The sequence below is a fragment of the Pyricularia grisea genome, assembly GCF_004355905.1.
Source record: "Pyricularia grisea strain NI907 chromosome Unknown Pyricularia_grisea_NI907_Scaffold_4, whole genome shotgun sequence".
In the NCBI taxonomy this organism is placed as follows: Eukaryota; Fungi; Ascomycota; class Sordariomycetes; order Magnaporthales; family Pyriculariaceae; genus Pyricularia; species Pyricularia grisea.
This window is the reverse complement of record NW_022156718.1, coordinates 1,528,209-1,545,143: the sequence shown is the minus strand read 5'-3', so window position 1 is coordinate 1,545,143 and position 16,935 is coordinate 1,528,209. Positions and strand designations below refer to the sequence as shown.

The window sequence follows — 16,935 nt, the reverse complement described above, 5'->3', positions numbered from 1 at the left end:
TCTTTCTTAATTTTGGTTAGGGGGATTCTGAATATACTTTCGAGATGATCAAAGAACGGCAGTCTCTAGAAAAAATCTCCTGCAAGAAAACAAGGAACATGTCAGTGATCAGCGGTGAGATAACAGCCGTTTTGTGTTCATCTGCTGTTACTTGGGCACAGCTAACTCATGAAGCTGGCATTGCTACCTGGTCTTGTATTCACCAATGTGCTTACACGATGTAGGCCTAACCCATAATCAGTGTCAACACACGATATTCACCGGGGCTCTGGGTAACCCGTTCGTATCCTGGATTCTTTTTACATCGATATCGCGTTTGGAAGATCTGACCAAAGCTAGTTTTTCTCATTATTTTCAACTTATCTGCAAAAAAGCCGGTTCTAACGACTACATGACGAGACGATCATGTCAACGCTTGTTGCCTAACATCGGTAACTGATTCCCCTGCAGAAACCAAATCAGGAGCGCTGTCCTCGCCAGTAGCTTCCCTCGCCACTTCACTCGCCACTGCCCTCGTCCCAAACTTGCGTTTAATCCTTTGCGTCAATAATGCTAGACCCCTCACCCGAGGAACTTCGTCTGCGCCGACGAACCTCCTCACAAGGATATTGAACAAGCCGCCGAATCCTAATGCTATAGCAGTACTAGACAGGATAATTACGTTGTACGGCATGCTAAAGTCGGGTGTTGGTAGGCTGAGAAGTACCGACGCAGTCCTGAGGTTGGCGTTCCTCGAGGACGGGGAAGTTGATTGGCTGCCGTTTAGGATGGTCACGACGGCAGATGCTACGTCAAAACCCCTGTTGGCGTCGGGCGGGTATTCTGTGTACCTCAAAATTGACTTCTCAAAGTCGTACGTGAGAAAGACTGTCGAGGCCGGAGGGACGCGCATGCGCACCTCAAGCTGTGACCCACGTGCGCGATCGAGTGCCGGTCGATAGTAAATCTCCTGTAGCACCTTCTTGTCTCCTTTGGCTCGGGCCCGGCCAGCCGAGACAGTCGATCCCCTTGAGTCAATCTCCGAATCTGCGACTCGGGCCGTCAGAGTGTGTAGGTAAATGCGCATGAACCAAGGCAGGCTCTCCATGTAAACAAACTCAATCTCCTTGTCCGGACTCGGGTTGGTGAAAATGGTCTGCACGCCACCGCGTTCAGCGCCATGGCCAGTCAAGCTGCGCTCAGCATACAGACCTGGAACCTCGGGCTTGAGCAAGCCCCTGGATTCGAAATCAGCTCCGGGCGATTCCGGATGGGCGGCAGATTCCTGGTTCGGCTCGACAAGTACAAGCTCGACCAGAGCGCCGTCATCAACCTTGAAGCATCGTGACCGCCCGTCGGGGTTTTTGATCTCATGGACGCCTTGGGAGGTGTACACACTGCGGCTTTCGGGGATTTGCATGCATACTGGGGGTACATCGCTGTTCGCCAGCGGGCATGAGCCCTGCATCGACCGCCCAAACACCTTTGACAAAGTCCAATCCTGGTGGGCGGTGTAGTCTGCGGGGAAGCAGGTGTGTTCATCGTGGTACTCCTTGGTGGTGTCGCATTTGAGCTCCTCGCTCGGGGGAGGGCGAGGGATTGGGTTATCTAGATTAAGTTAGTGCCCGCAATGTCTAGTGTAGAACGATGAGACGAAATCATACCACGAGGTCGCTTCGCCCTGTCCAAGTCCAGAACCATGTCAATGGTCTGCTCAATCTCCAAAACGCAATCACCATCCTCACCACAGACGGGTCTGACGTCAATCGCCATGCTCTGCCAAGATGCATCAAAGAGCTTATGGCCATCCAGCAGAGAAGCAATGCCGGCCTTTCCCTTGCACGGCAGCAGCTTCAAAAAGGGGGTAAGGTTCTCCGTGCAAACAACTTCGCGGGGAAGAGTGCCATAGAGGAGATGCATGTTGGCAGCCGTGACGTTAGGGTGGTCACCCTCGGGCTGAAAAGACATGACAGGTCGGGTAGTTCGTGTGCCGTCGATAAAGTTGAGAGAGGCGCAAAAAAGACCAGACAGAGCATTTGTCAACGTTAACCATTTGCGGTCGGCCCTGATATTACCAAGCGGTTCCACGTTAGCATCACTGAACACTAACAGGCCCTGACCAGACAAGTCCATGTCATATTGGACTCAACCTACTCCTCATCTGTGCTCGCATCAAGCCATGCCCACAGCTCAACACCAGTGCCGCCCTCTCGAGTGCCATCCCAAGGCCGGGCGCCCCAGCTCTCAGCGTCCCACCGCCCAAGCCCGAACCTCAAATGCAACTCGCGAGTGCCAGCATGTTGTAAAATTTGCGCAAGGGAGCGCGGGAAAAGTCGATAGTTGTGGGCTTCAAAGTCCGCGATGGTCGTGTTGGCGCGGAAGTTAAAACTGGCGAGCAGTGCGGATAGGGGTAGTGGTCGAAGTACTAGCTGCTCGTGGTATTGGGCGACGGCGAGGAGGGGGAAGAGAAGGAAAGCAAGCAAAGACTGCATCGTGATGCTGAGAAAAATTCGTATCGACGCCTCGATCGACCCATCCGCGGCTGTATAGCAATGGACTCGGGTCGAGGAGGTGCGCGAGGGTGGCTTTTACGTCTGTCGTTGTCCAGCAAAACCAACGGTTGAAAGCTTCAAGACCCTTGTGTCCCTGGTAGGTGTCATGTCAGCTCCGCGATCCGAATACCCCACAATTTGATCTGCTATACTTCTCTTTGATTGGCCAGGTACCCACCGATTCACTTGATGCCCCACCAAGCAGCGACTTCCAGATTCAATTGAGCTGTCGCGGTCACGTCCAAAATTTCCGTAGTTGGTCGCAGCAGCAAATTCAACAGCTTAACAGCGCTCGACACCACGCAACTTCAGGTGGCGCCCCTCTGCGAAATTCACCTACTGAGATCAGCTTCATTGAGGACCGTCAACATCTGTAGTCAACTCCGGCCGCTTGTTACAACAGTCGCCTCAGAAGTTTCTCCATCGCAAACATGGCGGCGGAGCAGAGAAAGCTCCTGGGTAAGCCCTGTCACAGCACCCATCTGCTCCATCTTCCCAATCTTGCATGCCAAGCTGACATCAACATGCACATTCGTAGAGCAACTTATGGGCGGTGGCATCGCCGCACGCCCTGCTCAAGTATCTCTCACCGACTCCAAGGTCTGCCGGTCCTACGTAGCCGGCACATGCCCTCACGACCTCTTCACAAACACACGACAAGACCTCGGACCTTGTCCAAAAGTACACTCGGAGGCGCTCAAGGCGGAGTATGAGGCTCTCCCGGAGAAGGAGCGACAAAAAATGGGCTTTGAGTACGACTACATGCGGGACCTGCAAAAGTATATCGACGAGTGCAACAGGAGGATAGATGCGGCGCAGAGGAGGCTGGAGAAAACACCTGACGAAATTAGGCAAACGAACGTTCTTGTAAGCCACAGGAATCCACCAACTATATCCGCCCAGACTGGTTATCCTGGGAGATTGATTACTAACACTCTATGATTCTTCGCAGCTACGAACGATATCCGACCTCCAAAACTCGATAAACTGCGGCCTGGTCGAAGTCGAAATCCTAGGGGAGTCGGGCCAGGTAACTCTCGCGTTAGATGAGTACGTGCGCGTACGTCAAAATCAGGCGGCCAAAGCCGAGCGGGAAAAGGAGCTTCGCGCGCTCGCCGACACGGGCGGGCCCTCGGGTCACCAGAAGCTGCAGGTATGCGACGTCTGTGGCGCGTACCTATCGCGCCTCGACAACGATCGACGACTGGCGGACCACTTTTACGGCAAAATGCATCTCGGCTACGCTCAGATGCGGAAGACGTACGACGCCTTCCCCAAAGAGTTGCGGTCGAGGGGAGGAGGCGGTGGCAGGATGCCGTTGGACGACCACAACCAATCGGGGCCTGGAGGTTATGACGATGGCTGGAAGGGTCCCAGAGGGCCACGGGCAGGAGGCTATGGCGGTGGTGGTGGTGGGGGCCGCGGGGGTCGTGGCCGGAGGTGGTAAGGCACTCTGTATGCCTTGTTATTCCCAGTTCTACTGGCTGTATTGGCGTTTAATGGAAACATGTGATATAGGCGTTAAGGGTTGGACGAGCGATACCTAAGCTGATTTGTTGTTTTGGGGCACATTCCCAGGGGCACATTTTCATAATTTGTGAGCTTGGTAGGCCGTACTATGGTTTCACTCAACTGTGAACCCGGGTTTTCTAATTATGCTTTTCCCCCCTCCTTTATACTACTATGTGGTATCGCTTTTCTGACAGTCATTCTTTCCTAGCGAACAACAGTCAGCCCGGGCTAGTTCTAAAAAGTACAAATCTTACTCTGTAGAACATCGCTATATAGGTAGGCCAAGACTTTCTTGGTTACAAAAAGACCTTTTGTTGACCTTCGCTTTTGTATAGTCGGTATATCTCGGGCCTATGCGGCCGGTTTATCTTCAGCCTTTGCTCTCGCGTCCTCAGCTTCAACCTCGTCATCCCACCGAGCGTTGGGCGCTAGCGGCGAGAACATCTTGGCCGGGGTCTCGCTCTTCTTCACCGCGTCCACCACCGATGCTTTAGGTGCAGCGTTTGTCGACAGCGGCGGGAACTCGGCTTCGTTGTTAATGGCCGGCTTGGAAACCTGCTGACCGTTGCGCCCACCACCTCCGCCACCGAAATCTCCACCACGGCCGCGTCCTCGGCCTCCCCCACGACCAACACGGTGGTTGTGGTAGCCGCGCTCCTCAGCAAAGTCGTCGCCATCTCCAGTGGCATACTTACTACCCTGGAGCCCTCCCAGCCTGCCAGAATGGAGACCCTTAGACCCCCTGATTCCGCCGTTGGCCCCTCCCGTGAACGCCCTCCTGTCCTCCTGCTGCGCCTCCTGCTCCCAGGCTCCGTCCTTAGCGCCCATAGCCTTGAGCTTCCTCTCCCGGTTCCTAGCCCTCTCGTCCTCGAGCCTCTGCCGGTCCTCCTCAGCCTGGCGGCGCTTTTCCTGCTCCGCCGCGCGTCTCTTGCGCGCATCTTCAGCGCTGCGCGCCATGGCCATCTCGTGGTCCCGCTCGTCCCTCTGGGCCTGGTTGTGCCGCCGCATCTTCTCGGCCGACGCAACCGCCATGGCCGCCATCTTGGCCGACAGCTCCTCATCCGTAAGCTTGGTGCGCGGGTTCGCTCCGGACTTGAGTCGCGCCTCCGACGTCACTGACGCCGGCTTGACGGGAGTCTGCTGCCCCCCCGTTGCGGCAGTCGCGGCCGCTGGGCCCGTGGGCGCGTTGGGTGGCGGCGCGTTGGGATCCTCGTCGGCCGTAGCGGAGGGCGTCGCGCCCTCTGCCGCGTTGCTGCTGTCCTCGGGCGCGGCGGCGGCGGCGACGGCGCTGTTGACCTCTGCGGGCTCGGGCTTGGTCGCTTGCTGTACCGCCTGCGCGTGCGGCTTGCCCATCCCGCCCCCGCCCCCGCCTCGGCCGCGCTGGCCGCGTCCACCGCGCGTGTTTGGAGAGGAGGCGGCTGGGGCATGTCGCGACTGGCCGAGTTGTCCGCGTGGCCGAGGCTCGTGGCTTGCGGAGTGAGGCGGCCTGGTGGAGGCAGCTTTTCTGGGGGTTGGATTTGGCGGCCTGGCTTCAGAAGTGGTTGGCCGGGTTTCGGGGGCCGATGTGGCCGACGGGGAGGAATCGATTGGCGTTTGGGGCTCGGGCGCGACCGCAGATGGGACAGCTTCGGACTCTACGGGCTCAAAGTCGTCGAGGAACAAGTCGTCGTCCGTCCTGACGTTGAACTGGTCGTCCATGGCTAGGTTTGGGGAATATCAGAGCTGTGGGTAATGTTTGGATCAATCAAGCAAATGATGATTGGGAGCTATGCGAAGCGGATTGCAAAGTTTGACGGAGCTAGTTGGAGCTGCAGCGACGAATCTAGAACATGTGGGTTACAGCTAAAATTTCGGGGTGTATTTTAAACAAAACATCCAGCTTTTTGCTGCTATGTCGTACAGTGATTGTGTTTGTCGGTTGGTTGGAGCGGGTGGCGGCGGAGAGGGGTCTTTGGTCGGTGCTTGGTGGCTTTTTGCGGGGAACACAAATCAGACCCTTGGCAAATCCAGTGAACCCACTTGAATGCGATTCTCCGACTCCATTGGCCAATTAAATCAAGCTAATTTGGGTCCGGTCCGGTTTGTTTTGGTTCGAGTTTCCCATCCCTACCTAGCTTGGAATTCCATCTGGGTTTAACTGCAAAAAGTCTTACATACGTTGGGTACACGCAAGTCAAAATTATATTGTGACTTGCTGCCCTAGGTACATACTACCTAGTTACAATAGGCAGGTATCTGCAAACCATATTCAATTTGTCTTTACTAGTACTGAAGTTTTAGCCACCTTGACATGTCCAGCAATCTAGAACTAGACTAGACTAGTCTAGACTAGATCTGGTCGATTCTGCAGTCCCCTGAAAATCATCTTTTATTCCACTCTATTCTTTCCTATCCTTTCCTATCCTATTTTCTCCAGTTTCAACTATACTTATCCCATCTCCGTTTTTCACACAGAACTTTCCAACTTGCGATTTCTCCCAACACTACGACTCCAGTTGAAAGAAACATCAGGTCCAAGATGGATTCACTCTTGCTAACAAGAGCTCCTTCCTCGTCTCCAAGTCTGCAATTGCCACTGCCCCCATCATTTTCATCTCTTCCACCTGAGCTCCGGCAAATGATCTGGCTCGAATGTCTCGATAGACGCCCGAAGCTGTACACCTTTGACCTTGCCAAAAGCAACCAAAGATGCTCGCGATGGCAAAGCAGCAATATCAACAAGGACATTACGGCGATCAAACCCATATTCGGCATCTACTTTACACAGGAGCCAGCTCTAGTTGCCAGCTCGGTTGATCGTCGCATATTGAGCGAGATCTGTGCTGAATCGAGAAAGACAGTGCTCAAAGTGTTTCCAAACATCCTCCGCTTCGAGTTTTTCGGAGAAAATTCGATCAGCTCCAACGACGATCCCGCCAATGTGAATGAGAAGACGGGAAATAGGGTTGGCTTTTGCCGCTACAACAGCACACTTGATGTCATTTGCCTTCGCTTTATCCGTAATCACATGTACCTCTTTCCCAAGATCATGTCCATGACTTCCGAACCCTTCTCTGCGTTCCAGGCTATCCAAAACTTAGCTTTGATCTATGACTTTGACGATGACGATGTTCTCAGCCCGGAATACACCAAATACCCCATTGGTGCACCCCACAACCCGGATGCTTGTACCTGTCTCGAAGGGTTGCGGTCCACTACCTGCAGGGAAGACATGCTTCCTAGGTTTATCAGATGCTTCCCTAGTCTGAAGAAGCTCATCATGAATGCTATGAGCCCCCGACCTTGCGAATACTACTGGGATGAGACGCAGGTCATACGGTATACGGGATGCAAATGCTTTCCTGACCTTGGCGACTCTTCCTCACTTGCGTCGGCGAAGAAACACCATCTCTGGCAGCTTGTCCCGATTCATAACCATCAAAGCCAAGAACAGGAATCGGAATGCATCGCCATCGTTTATGATGAGGACACGGACTGCGCGGGTTTGAACTTGGGCCCTTCCAAAGTCTGGGATGACATCGATACCAGCTATGAACCCTCGGAGCACCTGGTCATGAGATATTTGCACCCGCGAGACGCCCAAGGCCGCTGGCAACAACCGCGCTTCACCTTAATGCCCGCGCCGTCACACTCACCCCTAGCGGCTTCAGAGAACATCGGATAGTACCAATTCTCATTGAATCCCTTTCAAGTCGCTCTCGATCAACTTCCTCGCGAGCGCATCGACGGTGTTAAAAACATCAATCTGATACCGCTGGCAGAGCATGACAACATCCCCCCGCTTCTGGTACCCGCTCTCGCAGACGACCTTGCACCTCCTTCGGGAGCCGGCGAGTATTCCCAGCTCCAGCAGGCCATCGCTCGGTCTAGAAGAGGCGCCAAAGTGCACGATGACGAGATCCGCGCGATCCTTCATCTCTATCTCCCATTTCACGTGCTCGCGAAACGGCCCATGGTCATCGTCCTCGCGCCAACTCTCGTCCCACTCAGGTCTTGTCGGGTCGACCCAGGTCACAGGGACGTGTGCGAGCGAGCCGACGAGGGCCTCGCGCCAGTCGGCAGTGCCGGTGACCGGCATGCTTCCGGCGAGGTAGACGATTCGCTGGAACCCGAATACGTTGCGCTGGGTTGCGTGGAGGATTTGGTATCGCGGTGAGGGTGGCTCGTCTTTCGGGTAGCAGCGAGCTCGCAGGGCCATTGTTTTGTTTCACTCTAGGAGGGACGGTGGATTGACAAGGTGGCCAGTAGCCAATTTGGAGGGCGTTGTTTGCTGCTTGGTCTATGGCGACATGAAGTCGCTGTCACGTTTGAGCTTTTCGCGATGCGAAAGAGGGGTGCATGGTTTACTGTTTCATGGTGGTGCGGGCAGCATCGCCTTTCTCCTGGGTGGCGCAGGCGATATTCTGTGTGCTGTTATTTACCGTCTTACTATGATTTTTTTTGCAGGGTCCGTTAGTGTATCGCTTATTGGCTTTTTCTTGGCTCAATTTGAGCGACTGCTAAATACTGCTTACTGTTTTGTAGCTTGTCAGCTCCGTTCGAGTGTGGAAGTATGCGTCAACATGCGAAGTGTAATTTGTTCAGGATGCATTGGGTTAAAATGACAATTCTAAGGAAAAAGATCCAAGTCTATTTACAATGAATTGAGTATCGATCGGCCGTCTAATATCAAGAAAAGAAGTGAGAAGAAAAAAAAGAAATTAGTAATATAAGAAGTCAGTCGTGAATTGAAGGACAAATGCGACCCAGAAACTCCAGGCACAGGCACTCGATATTTATCTGCGTCAACGCTGAAAACAAAACTTATGTAGAAGAATCAAGCTACTGGCCCTTGATTAAGCCTTGCATGCAGCCTCGCTCATCCTGTAGAGTAAATTTATATGTTAGCCTATCAAAAACATGCATATCATAGGCTCAAAAGGGGCCATGGCAAGAAGGGAAGACGATGAAAGAAAAAAAGACTTACATATTTCCAGCCTCGCTGTACCTCGCGACAACAAAACCACCCTCGACAGCGATGCCAACCTTTGTGGTCTTTGGCCATATGACCTGTGTATAATGGCCAATCTTGCCAAAGTTGCCATTGTCGATGTACGTCTGTATCTTGACGCCACACTTGTAGTCCTTCTTCTCGTCGATCCACATCTTGGAGGCCTTTTCCATGGCGTCGCCTTCCATGATGCGCCCGGCGAGGTTCTCTCCCTTGCCGTCCCGGTCTTGGGCGTGCTCGAGCCCCTGGTTTCGGTCCGCCAGGTGCTTTGCCCACTTGCGGGCCGCGTCCTCGAGGCCCTTGTCCCACTGCATCGGGTCCCGCTTCTGGCCGTCCTTGACCTCGGCGCGCGCGGCGTTGTGCGCGTCCAGGGCCTTTTGCTGGTCGCCGCTCAGGTTGCTCTTTGGGGGTTCCTGTTTGGGAGGTTCGTTTTTAGGTGGTTCAGGTTTGGGATCTTCCTTTTTAGGCTCGTCCTTTTTGGGTTCGTCCTTTTTAGGCTCGTCCTTTTTGGGCTCGTCCTTCTTCGGCTCCTCTTTTGGTTTCGGCTCCTCTTTGGTCGGTTCAGGTTTGGGCTTCGGGTCCTCCTGCACCGTGATAGCTGCGAGAGCCTTTTCCTGCTCTTGTGTTAGCTTTGACGGGTTGAGATCGATGACGAGGGCGCTGGCGCAGGTTGCGACGAGCAGGATGTTGAGGAGTCGCATGGCTACGGGTGTCTGTGAGCGACTGCACCAACAAGCTAGATGAATAGGTGTATAAAAAATAGTATAAAACAATTCTATTGTTCTACAGGGATTAGATGTCCATGATCGATTTCAGGATATGCAAATACAATAGTTGTTTTTATTTCTAGCAAGCATCCCTACAACACTGTGGAGAGCAAAAGAAAGGGTGCGTGGTTAATATAAGAAGAGCGAGTTGAGAGCGATGATAGACATCGTCTTGGAGGAGCTGCGCGCTTCTCACTAACGGCCTTACTACACCTCATGTGCAGATCCCCACAAGCTCGCCGCCGTCCCGTAGAGGGATCATCATCGCACTCAAGAAAGGGCGCAGCATCCCCGGATTTTTTTTTTCTTTTTTTTTTTTTTTGTCTCGCTGCGTACCTAGTGAGCGTTGGTGGTGTGGTGAGACGTGGGTAGGTTAGTCTGACACTCGATCGCGACCGTTAGGCAGGGCTATTCGACAAAGTGCTTACCTACAGTGAGGTACCCGACACCGAATGTCTGGCTGACTGGGATGTATTGTACCACTATTTGACCGTAGGAAAATCAATCCTTGTTGCGACTACATTATTGCAGCAATGGAATATGTTTTACTATACCAAAGGCAAAGACAACATCTTAACTGCTATAAAAGTCAATCTGACATTTGTCTCGGTGGTTGTTTTGGTCTCGTGATTAAGAAGAGTTAGTTTCAGACTTTGCGGCACAATTAGCCCAGTTGCCCAGGCAAGAATGGAATTCTGCAAAAGTCCAGTGGAGGCTGTAGGGATGTGGACCTAACGTGGAGTAAGCCGGTAAGCTAAGCCACCTAACGTCACAGCCACTTTGGTCTCGGTCTCGGCTCCGAAGTTATTTTAATTTGTTTCTTGTTCGTCTTCCTCGTCTTCGTAGGGCTGTCCGCGGACACCTGGCTGCAACAATCAATCAATCGCATGAATTTCGGTTACAATGGAAGACATTGAACTAAACGCCAGCCCTAGTAATTCTAGTTTGCTTTAAAACTGGTACTACTGGGTATACGCAATTACTTCGTAAGGCTTCCCAAGGCACAAATCGACGTGTAACGAACGTATTCAGCAGGGCCGACCCTAGCAGGCTAGCAGCATTCAGAGTGGAGGATTACAGTGGAGTCATCCCCAACAGATAATGGGCCATAGCTCGCTCAGTCAGCCAACACTACACCACAACCCCATACTCTTTTCCTGTGGAGAAGGATATTCCAATTTACTCTCTTCTTCGGTCCCGCGTCAATGGTCAACTCTAGAAATCTTGCATAATCATGCCATTCATTTCATGCCAGATTGTTCCAACAACATACTCTTTTGAGCGTGAGCAAGAGGCGGTACGGAGGCGAGCTTGGTGCGAAACTCCAAAACTTGAACATGGTGTCCACAATGGGCAGTCAGGGTGTTCGGCCTTGCTGACCCGCGGACGCCGAAGCATAACCAAAAAATGTAGACGGCAAAACTGCACGCGGACACCGAAGCGTAGCCCAAGAACATACGCTGCATAGTATCCCCTCGATTGATAGGCATGTAATTCGTGTGTATATATATCCAGTATGACTTTCACCAGCCGTGATGTAATATGTTCTCTCAATTCAATCATTCAGTGCATCTTTGACGACCTGGCTGTTTGCTCAGCAGTTTCATCACTTACTTCATCAGTCTCGTCACGCATAGCAAAGATTACTTGCTGCATTTCATTATTCTGATTTACATATCTACCCGATCAATTCAAGGCATACGTACATAATGACTGCCTTGAAAACCTCAAAGCCCAAAGCCACCAAAGGCTCTGGACAAACAGTAATCCGTCCTCTTGGTCACATGTAAGTGCGAACTCTCATGTTTTCTTACCCTCAGCCACCCGTGGCGCTTTTCGCATTTGGCGAGCCTCAGCCCTCCTTGATTCCCGCTGACGTGCGAAACCTTGTCCCGTGCCGCAGAGAGCAGTACCAGTCAGCTCTACACCTTCTGGACTTGTATGCCGGCACGTCGGTTGCATGCAGTTACACCGGACCAGGAGTCTCGGCAATCCTCGAAAACAGCAGCGCCGGGTCCGATGATGGTGTCCTCCCGATCTGGCTCGTTCGAGCTGTGGCCAAAGTCGTTCAGGAACACCCTCTACTAAGAGTCGGACTTCAAGGAGAAAATAGCCGCAGGCCCAACTGGGTCCAACTTGAGAAGATCGAGCTGGCCAATCACATCAACTATGTAGTACAGACTGAGGACCAGGAGTCGCAAAATGTCCAGGATGAGTTCCTGCTAGATGCCAAGTTTGACCACCTCGAAACGCGCCCTGGCTGGAGGATCTTGGCGACTCGACGACGGGCTGCCGACGGGTCATACTATCTCGACGTCTTGTTCAGCTGGAACCACACCAACATGGACGGCATGAGCGGAAAGATCTTCCACACGCTTCTGCTACGACACCTCAACGCCTGCGATGCAGAGATGCAAGACTCGCAGGTGACCGCCTCAAGACCAGAAGATAGCTGGCCGCACCCGGTCTCGGCATCCGTAGACCCCCGCCGCTTCCCACAACCGGACGAGAAACTGCTCGACATGAAGTTGACACTACCTTACCTGCTCAAGGAGATCATCGAGCAGAAAGCGCCCGGGTGGCTGACGCCCGATTCCATGAACTGTGCCTATGCGCATTGGGCTCCGATTCAGAGAGGGCCGCTCAAGACGCACTATGCCGAGTTTGGCCTTGCGCAGGGGCCTCTGTCGGCCGTTCTCCAGCTCTGTCGGGAGCACGACACGACGCTGACCGGCCTGTTGCACGCCCTGACGCTCACATCAATGGCGCTCCATACACCAGAGTCCAAGCAAGTCGCATTCCGGGCGGAGACGCCGATCACGACCCGGCGCTTCATCCAATCCGAGGGCAAAGGCACGGAAAGCGAGTGGATGGACCCGAACGAGACCATGGCCAACTACGTGTTCCCGTGCAAGCACCGCTTCGGGAGGCGGCAGGTGGCCGAGATCCGCAGGCGGCTGCCCAAGACGACGCAGCGAACCGACGATGTCAGCCAGGAGGCGCACCTCACGCAGTCGCCGGCACCCACGGCCGTGCCCGAGCTGCCGACGGAGCTGCTGGAGGCGGTTTGGGATGCCGCGCGGGGTGTGCGGCAGGACATCAACGACTGCCTCTCGACGGGCATGACGGACACTATATCGGGTATAATGAAGTTTGTGGGTGACTGGCGGACCGAGCACATTGTCCATGCTGAAAAGCCGCGGGCGTCGTCTTGGATGATCACCAACATCGGGGTTCTGGATGGCAGTGGAGGTGGCGGTCGTTGGGCGATCGACAGGGCACGGTTCCTTACCTGCGCCGAGGTGGTCGGCCGGGCCTTGAACATCAGCACCATCAGCGTCAAGGGCAAGGGCCTATCTGTCGGGCTGAGCTGGCAGGATGGTGCAGTCGAGGATTCGATAGGGAGAGGGGTAGCGGCACACCTGGAAGGTTGGCTGGCGGCACTGGGCAAACGGGAGAAATCAGGCTGAAGCTTGGTCTGGCGTTCCAAAAGTGGCCAGTGGACTCCGGAGGATAGTAATGATTCAGCCGGTATTGGGGAACCTGGATAACATAGAGATGTCTGTCTGTTTTCTTTTTTCTTTTTGCAAGAATTGTTGCTGTTTTTCCATTGTTGGGTGGTACAGGTTGATTTGGAAATCCAGCGTATATTGCACTGGAGAACGGAAGCGCGCATTGTACCTGGTTCATATTGTATTTAGCCGCCGGTTGGTTTTTTTATTTGTTTTGTTGAGAAGATATCATAGTGAATGCATCTTGCTTTATCTGCGACATAACTTATCAATTTTCTTGCGGCTCCTTATCACGCAGACATCCGGCACTGTGATGCGGCATACTCAAACATAGCATCCGTCACATGGCAGCCGCACAATATACCGACGCACCACTATAGCAAAGCAGGGGCTATCACACCCACCAACACGGGAGATCCCCACCGAAATGTCATCGGAGCTTTATTAACTTCAGGAACGGGGCAGGCAATATATCCGGGAGTGGGGATAAATCTGGAATGCTGCAGACCAATGTCGGTTCCTGGATCGGGATTTCTCGAGCGATTTGGTGAGCTACTTTATTGAAGGAAAACACGCAGATGCTCAGCTTGTTCCGGCCATGATAACTGCGCGGAGTTGCGCATCGATAAGCTTGAGGATGTTCCTTTTTGGGCTAGATAGGGCCACGGTGAAAGATACTGTTGCTCCGAGGCTTTGCGAATGCTGTCCTTTTTGCAGCTTGTGACAAGAAATGAAGCCTGCCATGATGTTTGTGGACTGATGAATGCTCATCCACATATCAATTAATCCCGAGGTCATGGAAGACTCTGTGCACGCTAAATTCCGAAGCTGATGTTTTACTCTCCTTGATATTTTTTGCCAGATCTTAGGGATTTTCCAACACCTTTTTTCGAGAAAAAGAAACGCTCCTTTTATTCTTTTACAACCTTTCAAAGACCCCAAATACCAGCTCTACCACTAAATCCCCAATTCACTCACTCAACGTAATACCATGACCAAAGAAAAGACCATCGGCGGCAGTGTTGACGTCGGCGACGACCACGTCGCCGCCCTCATCCGCGCCATGGCCCCGGTAGACTTCTCCTCCCCGTTCGACAAGTCAGGCGTCGCCGGCAAAGTGATCCTCATCACCGGCGGGGCATCCGGTCTAGGCGCCGCATTCGCGCGCGAGTGGGCCTCGCACGGCGCCTTCATCTTCGTCGCCGACCTGGACGACAAGCGCGGCGAGGAGCTGGTTGCCGAGCTGCGCCGCACGACGGGCAGCCCGCATCATCACTACCAACACTGCGACGTGACCGACTGGGACAGCCAGGTCGATCTCTTCAAGGCTGCGGTGCGCGCCAGCCCGACCGGGGGCATCGACGCCGTCGTCCCCAACGCGGGCATCGGGCACGACTCGGGCAAGCCGGGCGAGCCGGGAAACTTTGGTGACCCGTTGGACCTGGACGGGGAGGCGCCGCCGCCGCCCAAGACAAAAGTGCTGGACGTCAACCTCACGGGTGTCTTGTACACGGTCCAGCTGGCCATATTTTGGCTGCTCAAGAACCCAGCCCCTCAAAAGGATGAGGATGAGCAAGCGGGAGCTCACGCGACAGGAAATGGTGAGACGGCAGAGGACAAACAAAAACGCATCACAAAGTGGCACAAGCAGCGAGACCGCCACATCCTCCTCATGGGCTCCATCGGCGGCATTATGCCGCTGACGGGCTCGCCGCAGTACACGGCGTCCAAGCACGCCGTGACGGCGCTCTTCCGCTGCCTGCGCGTGACGTGCTTCTGGCGCGGCATCCGCGTCAACATGCTCATGCCATGCTTTGTCGATACGCCCATGGTCCCCAACGGGGTCATGTTTTTGCTTGCTGGTGGCGGCAAGGCGACGGTTGAGGATGTGGTGGATGCCGCAACGCGGTTCATGGCAGTCAAGGACGTCTGTGGCAGGGCTGCGGTTGTGGGGCCGCGGATGAAGGTCGAGGACCTCGGGGTGGAGGAGGGGCAGAGCGCGAGGATCGTAGAGATTGAGCCGGGAAAGACGAACACGGGGAGGGGTGGGGTTTGGCCCGGTAGCCAGGCGGCTTGGGAGTGCTACGCCCACGACTATGAGAACTGCGAGACATTTGTGTACCGGTACACGCGGGTCCTGGCAGGCTATACTGTCCTCAGGGGGTGGGTAGGGTGGTGGAGGGATGTTTTTGCCTTGATGTTTAGAAAGGCATCAGCCTGAAGGTGAAGGGGTGGAGATAAGGATATGACTGCATTGGTCTGGTTACACTTGTATCAAGGAAACATGTTTTTGGCTTCTGTTGGATTTATTTCAAAGCACCTAGGCAGTCTCTACTGTAGATGATCTTTCCGTAATCTTGCTACCGTTAGCTTTTTCAAGCCCTGTAACACGCCAGGAACTCCGCAAGTCCTGTAGGCTGTCGGGAATTACGCATAAATAGTATCGTGTCAAAACCAGCCAAAGATCTGCTAGGTGTGCGATAAGAAGACGTGGTTCCTGACCGAGAAGCAATATAAATCAGAAGCCTTTATCAAGGATTATTATTTTGATGCAATAGTCCTTCGGCTGAAAGCGACACACCAGTAAAAGCCAATATCATTTCCCGAGACGATGCCGCGCCAAGATCCCATCATGATAAGCAAAACAAGCAATGTGAATCCTGTACATGATAAGTCGGTTGCATTGAGCATCCCCATGCAGATCCCGCTTGATCTGGGACCTCGAATAACTCCCGGCATCAAATTAACCGAGTACCGTCACTCGTCTCAGTATGTGGGGATGAAATTTGGGGCGGCAAAAACAAACTTAAAGGACCGACCCGGGTAATTCCCCGGTCTGACAGGCACTAGGGGAATTACGCAGATAAACTTCTTCCGGATGTGTTAACCGGTATGCAGTCACTCTAAATTTCCCGCGTTTGGTATGTTACACCCGTATAGTGTATTTTGGTTGATGTGACGGTCTTTCATACGTTGATAGTCACATTAAGTGTTATCGTAGCTGCTACCTGCAAGCTTATAGGCGAGAACTTGCCGACCTTTAAATATGATACCCTACCCAATTTAACTGCCGACAATCATCGATTTCCTGATTGGTGCGGGCTGGTGAATGATATCAAATTGGGTATGGAAGATCAAAGTCCTTTTCAAAGGCTCGGGTTCCTAAAGAGAGGTTAGATAAGGATCTGCGGGAGGTGGATGAGAATCTCGGGAGCATGTGCTTCAAGGAGGAATAGGACCTTTTCGGTCTCGATCCATGGAAGATTGAGATAACGGACGGAGGATGGCGGTAAAAAGCCGGATATCCTAAAGTAGTAAAGGGGCACGGATGAAGAGCGACAATCACGACACTTAAGTCCAGTCTGATTCCTCGTGAATGTGACAAGTACCTCTGTTGTTCAATAATTCCAACCAGCACTTTCTGCTAGCTATTCAATTTTCAAAGAAGTTCTCTTTGTCAAAGTATGTAGCCTCATGATATGAGAAGCTGCCAAGAACTCCTAGTGCAGATTCCACTAGAGATATCAGTCTCGACAGACCAGCGTCTCCCGCAAGCCTAGAGTAGAAAAAGACAACTACCTACTCAAACGGGAGGATTTATTCCAGAACTTGTCTTGCACTCT

At 53.2% G+C, this 16,935-nt stretch overlaps 10 protein-coding genes across 10 annotated transcripts; 5 read left to right on the top strand and 5 right to left on the bottom strand.

The window, feature by feature from the left end:
• Positions 1 to 327: 327 nt before the first annotated feature.
• On the bottom strand, positions 328 to 2,571 carry PgNI_07165 (uncharacterized protein). Its single transcript, XM_031127181.1, has 3 exons — positions 2,134 to 2,571; positions 1,644 to 2,044; positions 328 to 1,587 (listed from the first exon to the last, which is right to left on the bottom strand). Exons 1-3 carry the CDS (start codon positions 2,469 to 2,471, stop codon positions 404 to 406), a joined length of 1,923 nt encoding a protein of 640 aa, XP_030981294.1. The 5' UTR covers positions 2,472 to 2,571; the 3' UTR covers positions 328 to 403.
• Positions 2,572 to 2,805: 234 nt separating this feature from the next.
• Positions 2,806 to 5,227, top strand: PgNI_07164 (uncharacterized protein). The gene is made up of 3 exons (XM_031127180.1): positions 2,806 to 2,990; positions 3,070 to 3,398; positions 3,484 to 5,227. Exons 1-3 carry the CDS (start codon positions 2,963 to 2,965, stop codon positions 3,976 to 3,978), a joined length of 852 nt encoding a protein of 283 aa, XP_030981295.1. The 5' UTR covers positions 2,806 to 2,962; the 3' UTR covers positions 3,979 to 5,227.
• Positions 4,395 to 5,741, bottom strand: PgNI_07163 (uncharacterized protein; the record flags this gene model as incomplete). Its single annotated transcript, XM_031127179.1, has 1 exon — positions 4,395 to 5,741. The coding sequence occupies one exon, from the start codon at positions 5,739 to 5,741 to the stop codon at positions 4,395 to 4,397; it is 1,347 nt and encodes a 448-aa protein (XP_030981298.1).
• Positions 5,742 to 5,865: 124 nt separating this feature from the next.
• Positions 5,866 to 6,170, bottom strand: PgNI_07162 (uncharacterized protein; the record flags this gene model as incomplete). The annotated part of the gene is made up of 2 exons (XM_031127178.1): positions 5,866 to 6,061; positions 6,154 to 6,170. 2 exons carry the CDS (start codon positions 6,168 to 6,170, stop codon positions 5,866 to 5,868), a joined length of 213 nt encoding a protein of 70 aa, XP_030980904.1.
• A 391-nt stretch (positions 6,171 to 6,561) lies between these two features.
• Positions 6,562 to 7,707, top strand: PgNI_07161 (uncharacterized protein; the record flags this gene model as incomplete). The annotated part of the gene is made up of 1 exon (XM_031127177.1): positions 6,562 to 7,707. The coding sequence occupies one exon, from the start codon at positions 6,562 to 6,564 to the stop codon at positions 7,705 to 7,707; it is 1,146 nt and encodes a 381-aa protein (XP_030980902.1).
• Positions 7,708 to 7,716: 9 nt separating this feature from the next.
• Positions 7,717 to 8,241, bottom strand: PgNI_07160 (uncharacterized protein; the record flags this gene model as incomplete). The annotated part of the gene is made up of 1 exon (XM_031127176.1): positions 7,717 to 8,241. The coding sequence occupies one exon, from the start codon at positions 8,239 to 8,241 to the stop codon at positions 7,717 to 7,719; it is 525 nt and encodes a 174-aa protein (XP_030980903.1).
• Positions 8,242 to 8,549: 308 nt separating this feature from the next.
• PgNI_07159 (uncharacterized protein) lies at positions 8,550 to 9,734 on the bottom strand (the record flags this gene model as incomplete). The annotated part of the gene is made up of 2 exons (XM_031127175.1): positions 8,550 to 8,906; positions 9,010 to 9,734. The coding sequence occupies 2 exons, from the start codon at positions 9,732 to 9,734 to the stop codon at positions 8,879 to 8,881; spliced, it is 753 nt and encodes a 250-aa protein (XP_030981038.1). The 3' UTR covers positions 8,550 to 8,878.
• A 1,340-nt stretch (positions 9,735 to 11,074) lies between these two features.
• On the top strand, positions 11,075 to 13,572 carry PgNI_07158 (uncharacterized protein). The gene is made up of 2 exons (XM_031127174.1): positions 11,075 to 11,586; positions 11,704 to 13,572. Exons 1-2 carry the CDS (start codon positions 11,510 to 11,512, stop codon positions 13,268 to 13,270), a joined length of 1,644 nt encoding a protein of 547 aa, XP_030981037.1. The 5' UTR covers positions 11,075 to 11,509; the 3' UTR covers positions 13,271 to 13,572.
• Positions 13,573 to 14,303: 731 nt separating this feature from the next.
• On the top strand, positions 14,304 to 15,533 carry PgNI_07157 (uncharacterized protein; the record flags this gene model as incomplete). Its single annotated transcript, XM_031127173.1, has 1 exon — positions 14,304 to 15,533. The coding sequence occupies one exon, from the start codon at positions 14,304 to 14,306 to the stop codon at positions 15,531 to 15,533; it is 1,230 nt and encodes a 409-aa protein (XP_030980633.1).
• Positions 15,534 to 15,923: 390 nt separating this feature from the next.
• PgNI_07156 (uncharacterized protein) lies at positions 15,924 to 16,548 on the top strand (the record flags this gene model as incomplete). The annotated part of the gene is made up of 3 exons (XM_031127172.1): positions 15,924 to 16,135; positions 16,303 to 16,417; positions 16,465 to 16,548. The coding sequence occupies 3 exons, from the start codon at positions 15,924 to 15,926 to the stop codon at positions 16,546 to 16,548; spliced, it is 411 nt and encodes a 136-aa protein (XP_030980632.1).
• Between the last annotated feature and the right edge of the window lie 387 nt (positions 16,549 to 16,935).

What these genes read in the sequence shown, in the direction of transcription:
- PgNI_07158 (XM_031127174.1), top strand. Translation starts at nt 11,510, where the DNA reads ATGACTGCCTTGAAAACCTCAAAGCCCAAAGCCACCAAAGGCTCTGGA. An exon ending in ATCCGTCCTCTTGGTCACAT is followed by an intron (nt 11,587 to 11,703) that starts GTAAGTGCGAAC and finishes CCCGTGCCGCAG; the next exon opens with AGAGCAGTACCAGTCAGCTC.
- PgNI_07165 (XM_031127181.1), bottom strand. Translation starts at nt 2,471, where the DNA reads ATGCAGTCTTTGCTTGCTTTCCTTCTCTTCCCCCTCCTCGCCGTCGCC. An exon ending in GATGCGAGCACAGATGAGGA is followed by an intron (nt 2,045 to 2,133) that starts GTAGGTTGAGTC and finishes TGGTAATATCAG; the next exon opens with GGCCGACCGCAAATGGTTAA. An exon ending in CAGGGCGAAGCGACCTCGTG is followed by an intron (nt 1,588 to 1,643) that starts GTATGATTTCGT and finishes AACTTAATCTAG; the next exon opens with ATAACCCAATCCCTCGCCCT.
- PgNI_07164 (XM_031127180.1), top strand. Translation starts at nt 2,963, where the DNA reads ATGGCGGCGGAGCAGAGAAAGCTCCTGG. An exon ending in GGAGCAGAGAAAGCTCCTGG is followed by an intron (nt 2,991 to 3,069) that starts GTAAGCCCTGTC and finishes GCACATTCGTAG; the next exon opens with AGCAACTTATGGGCGGTGGC. An exon ending in TTAGGCAAACGAACGTTCTT is followed by an intron (nt 3,399 to 3,483) that starts GTAAGCCACAGG and finishes GATTCTTCGCAG; the next exon opens with CTACGAACGATATCCGACCT.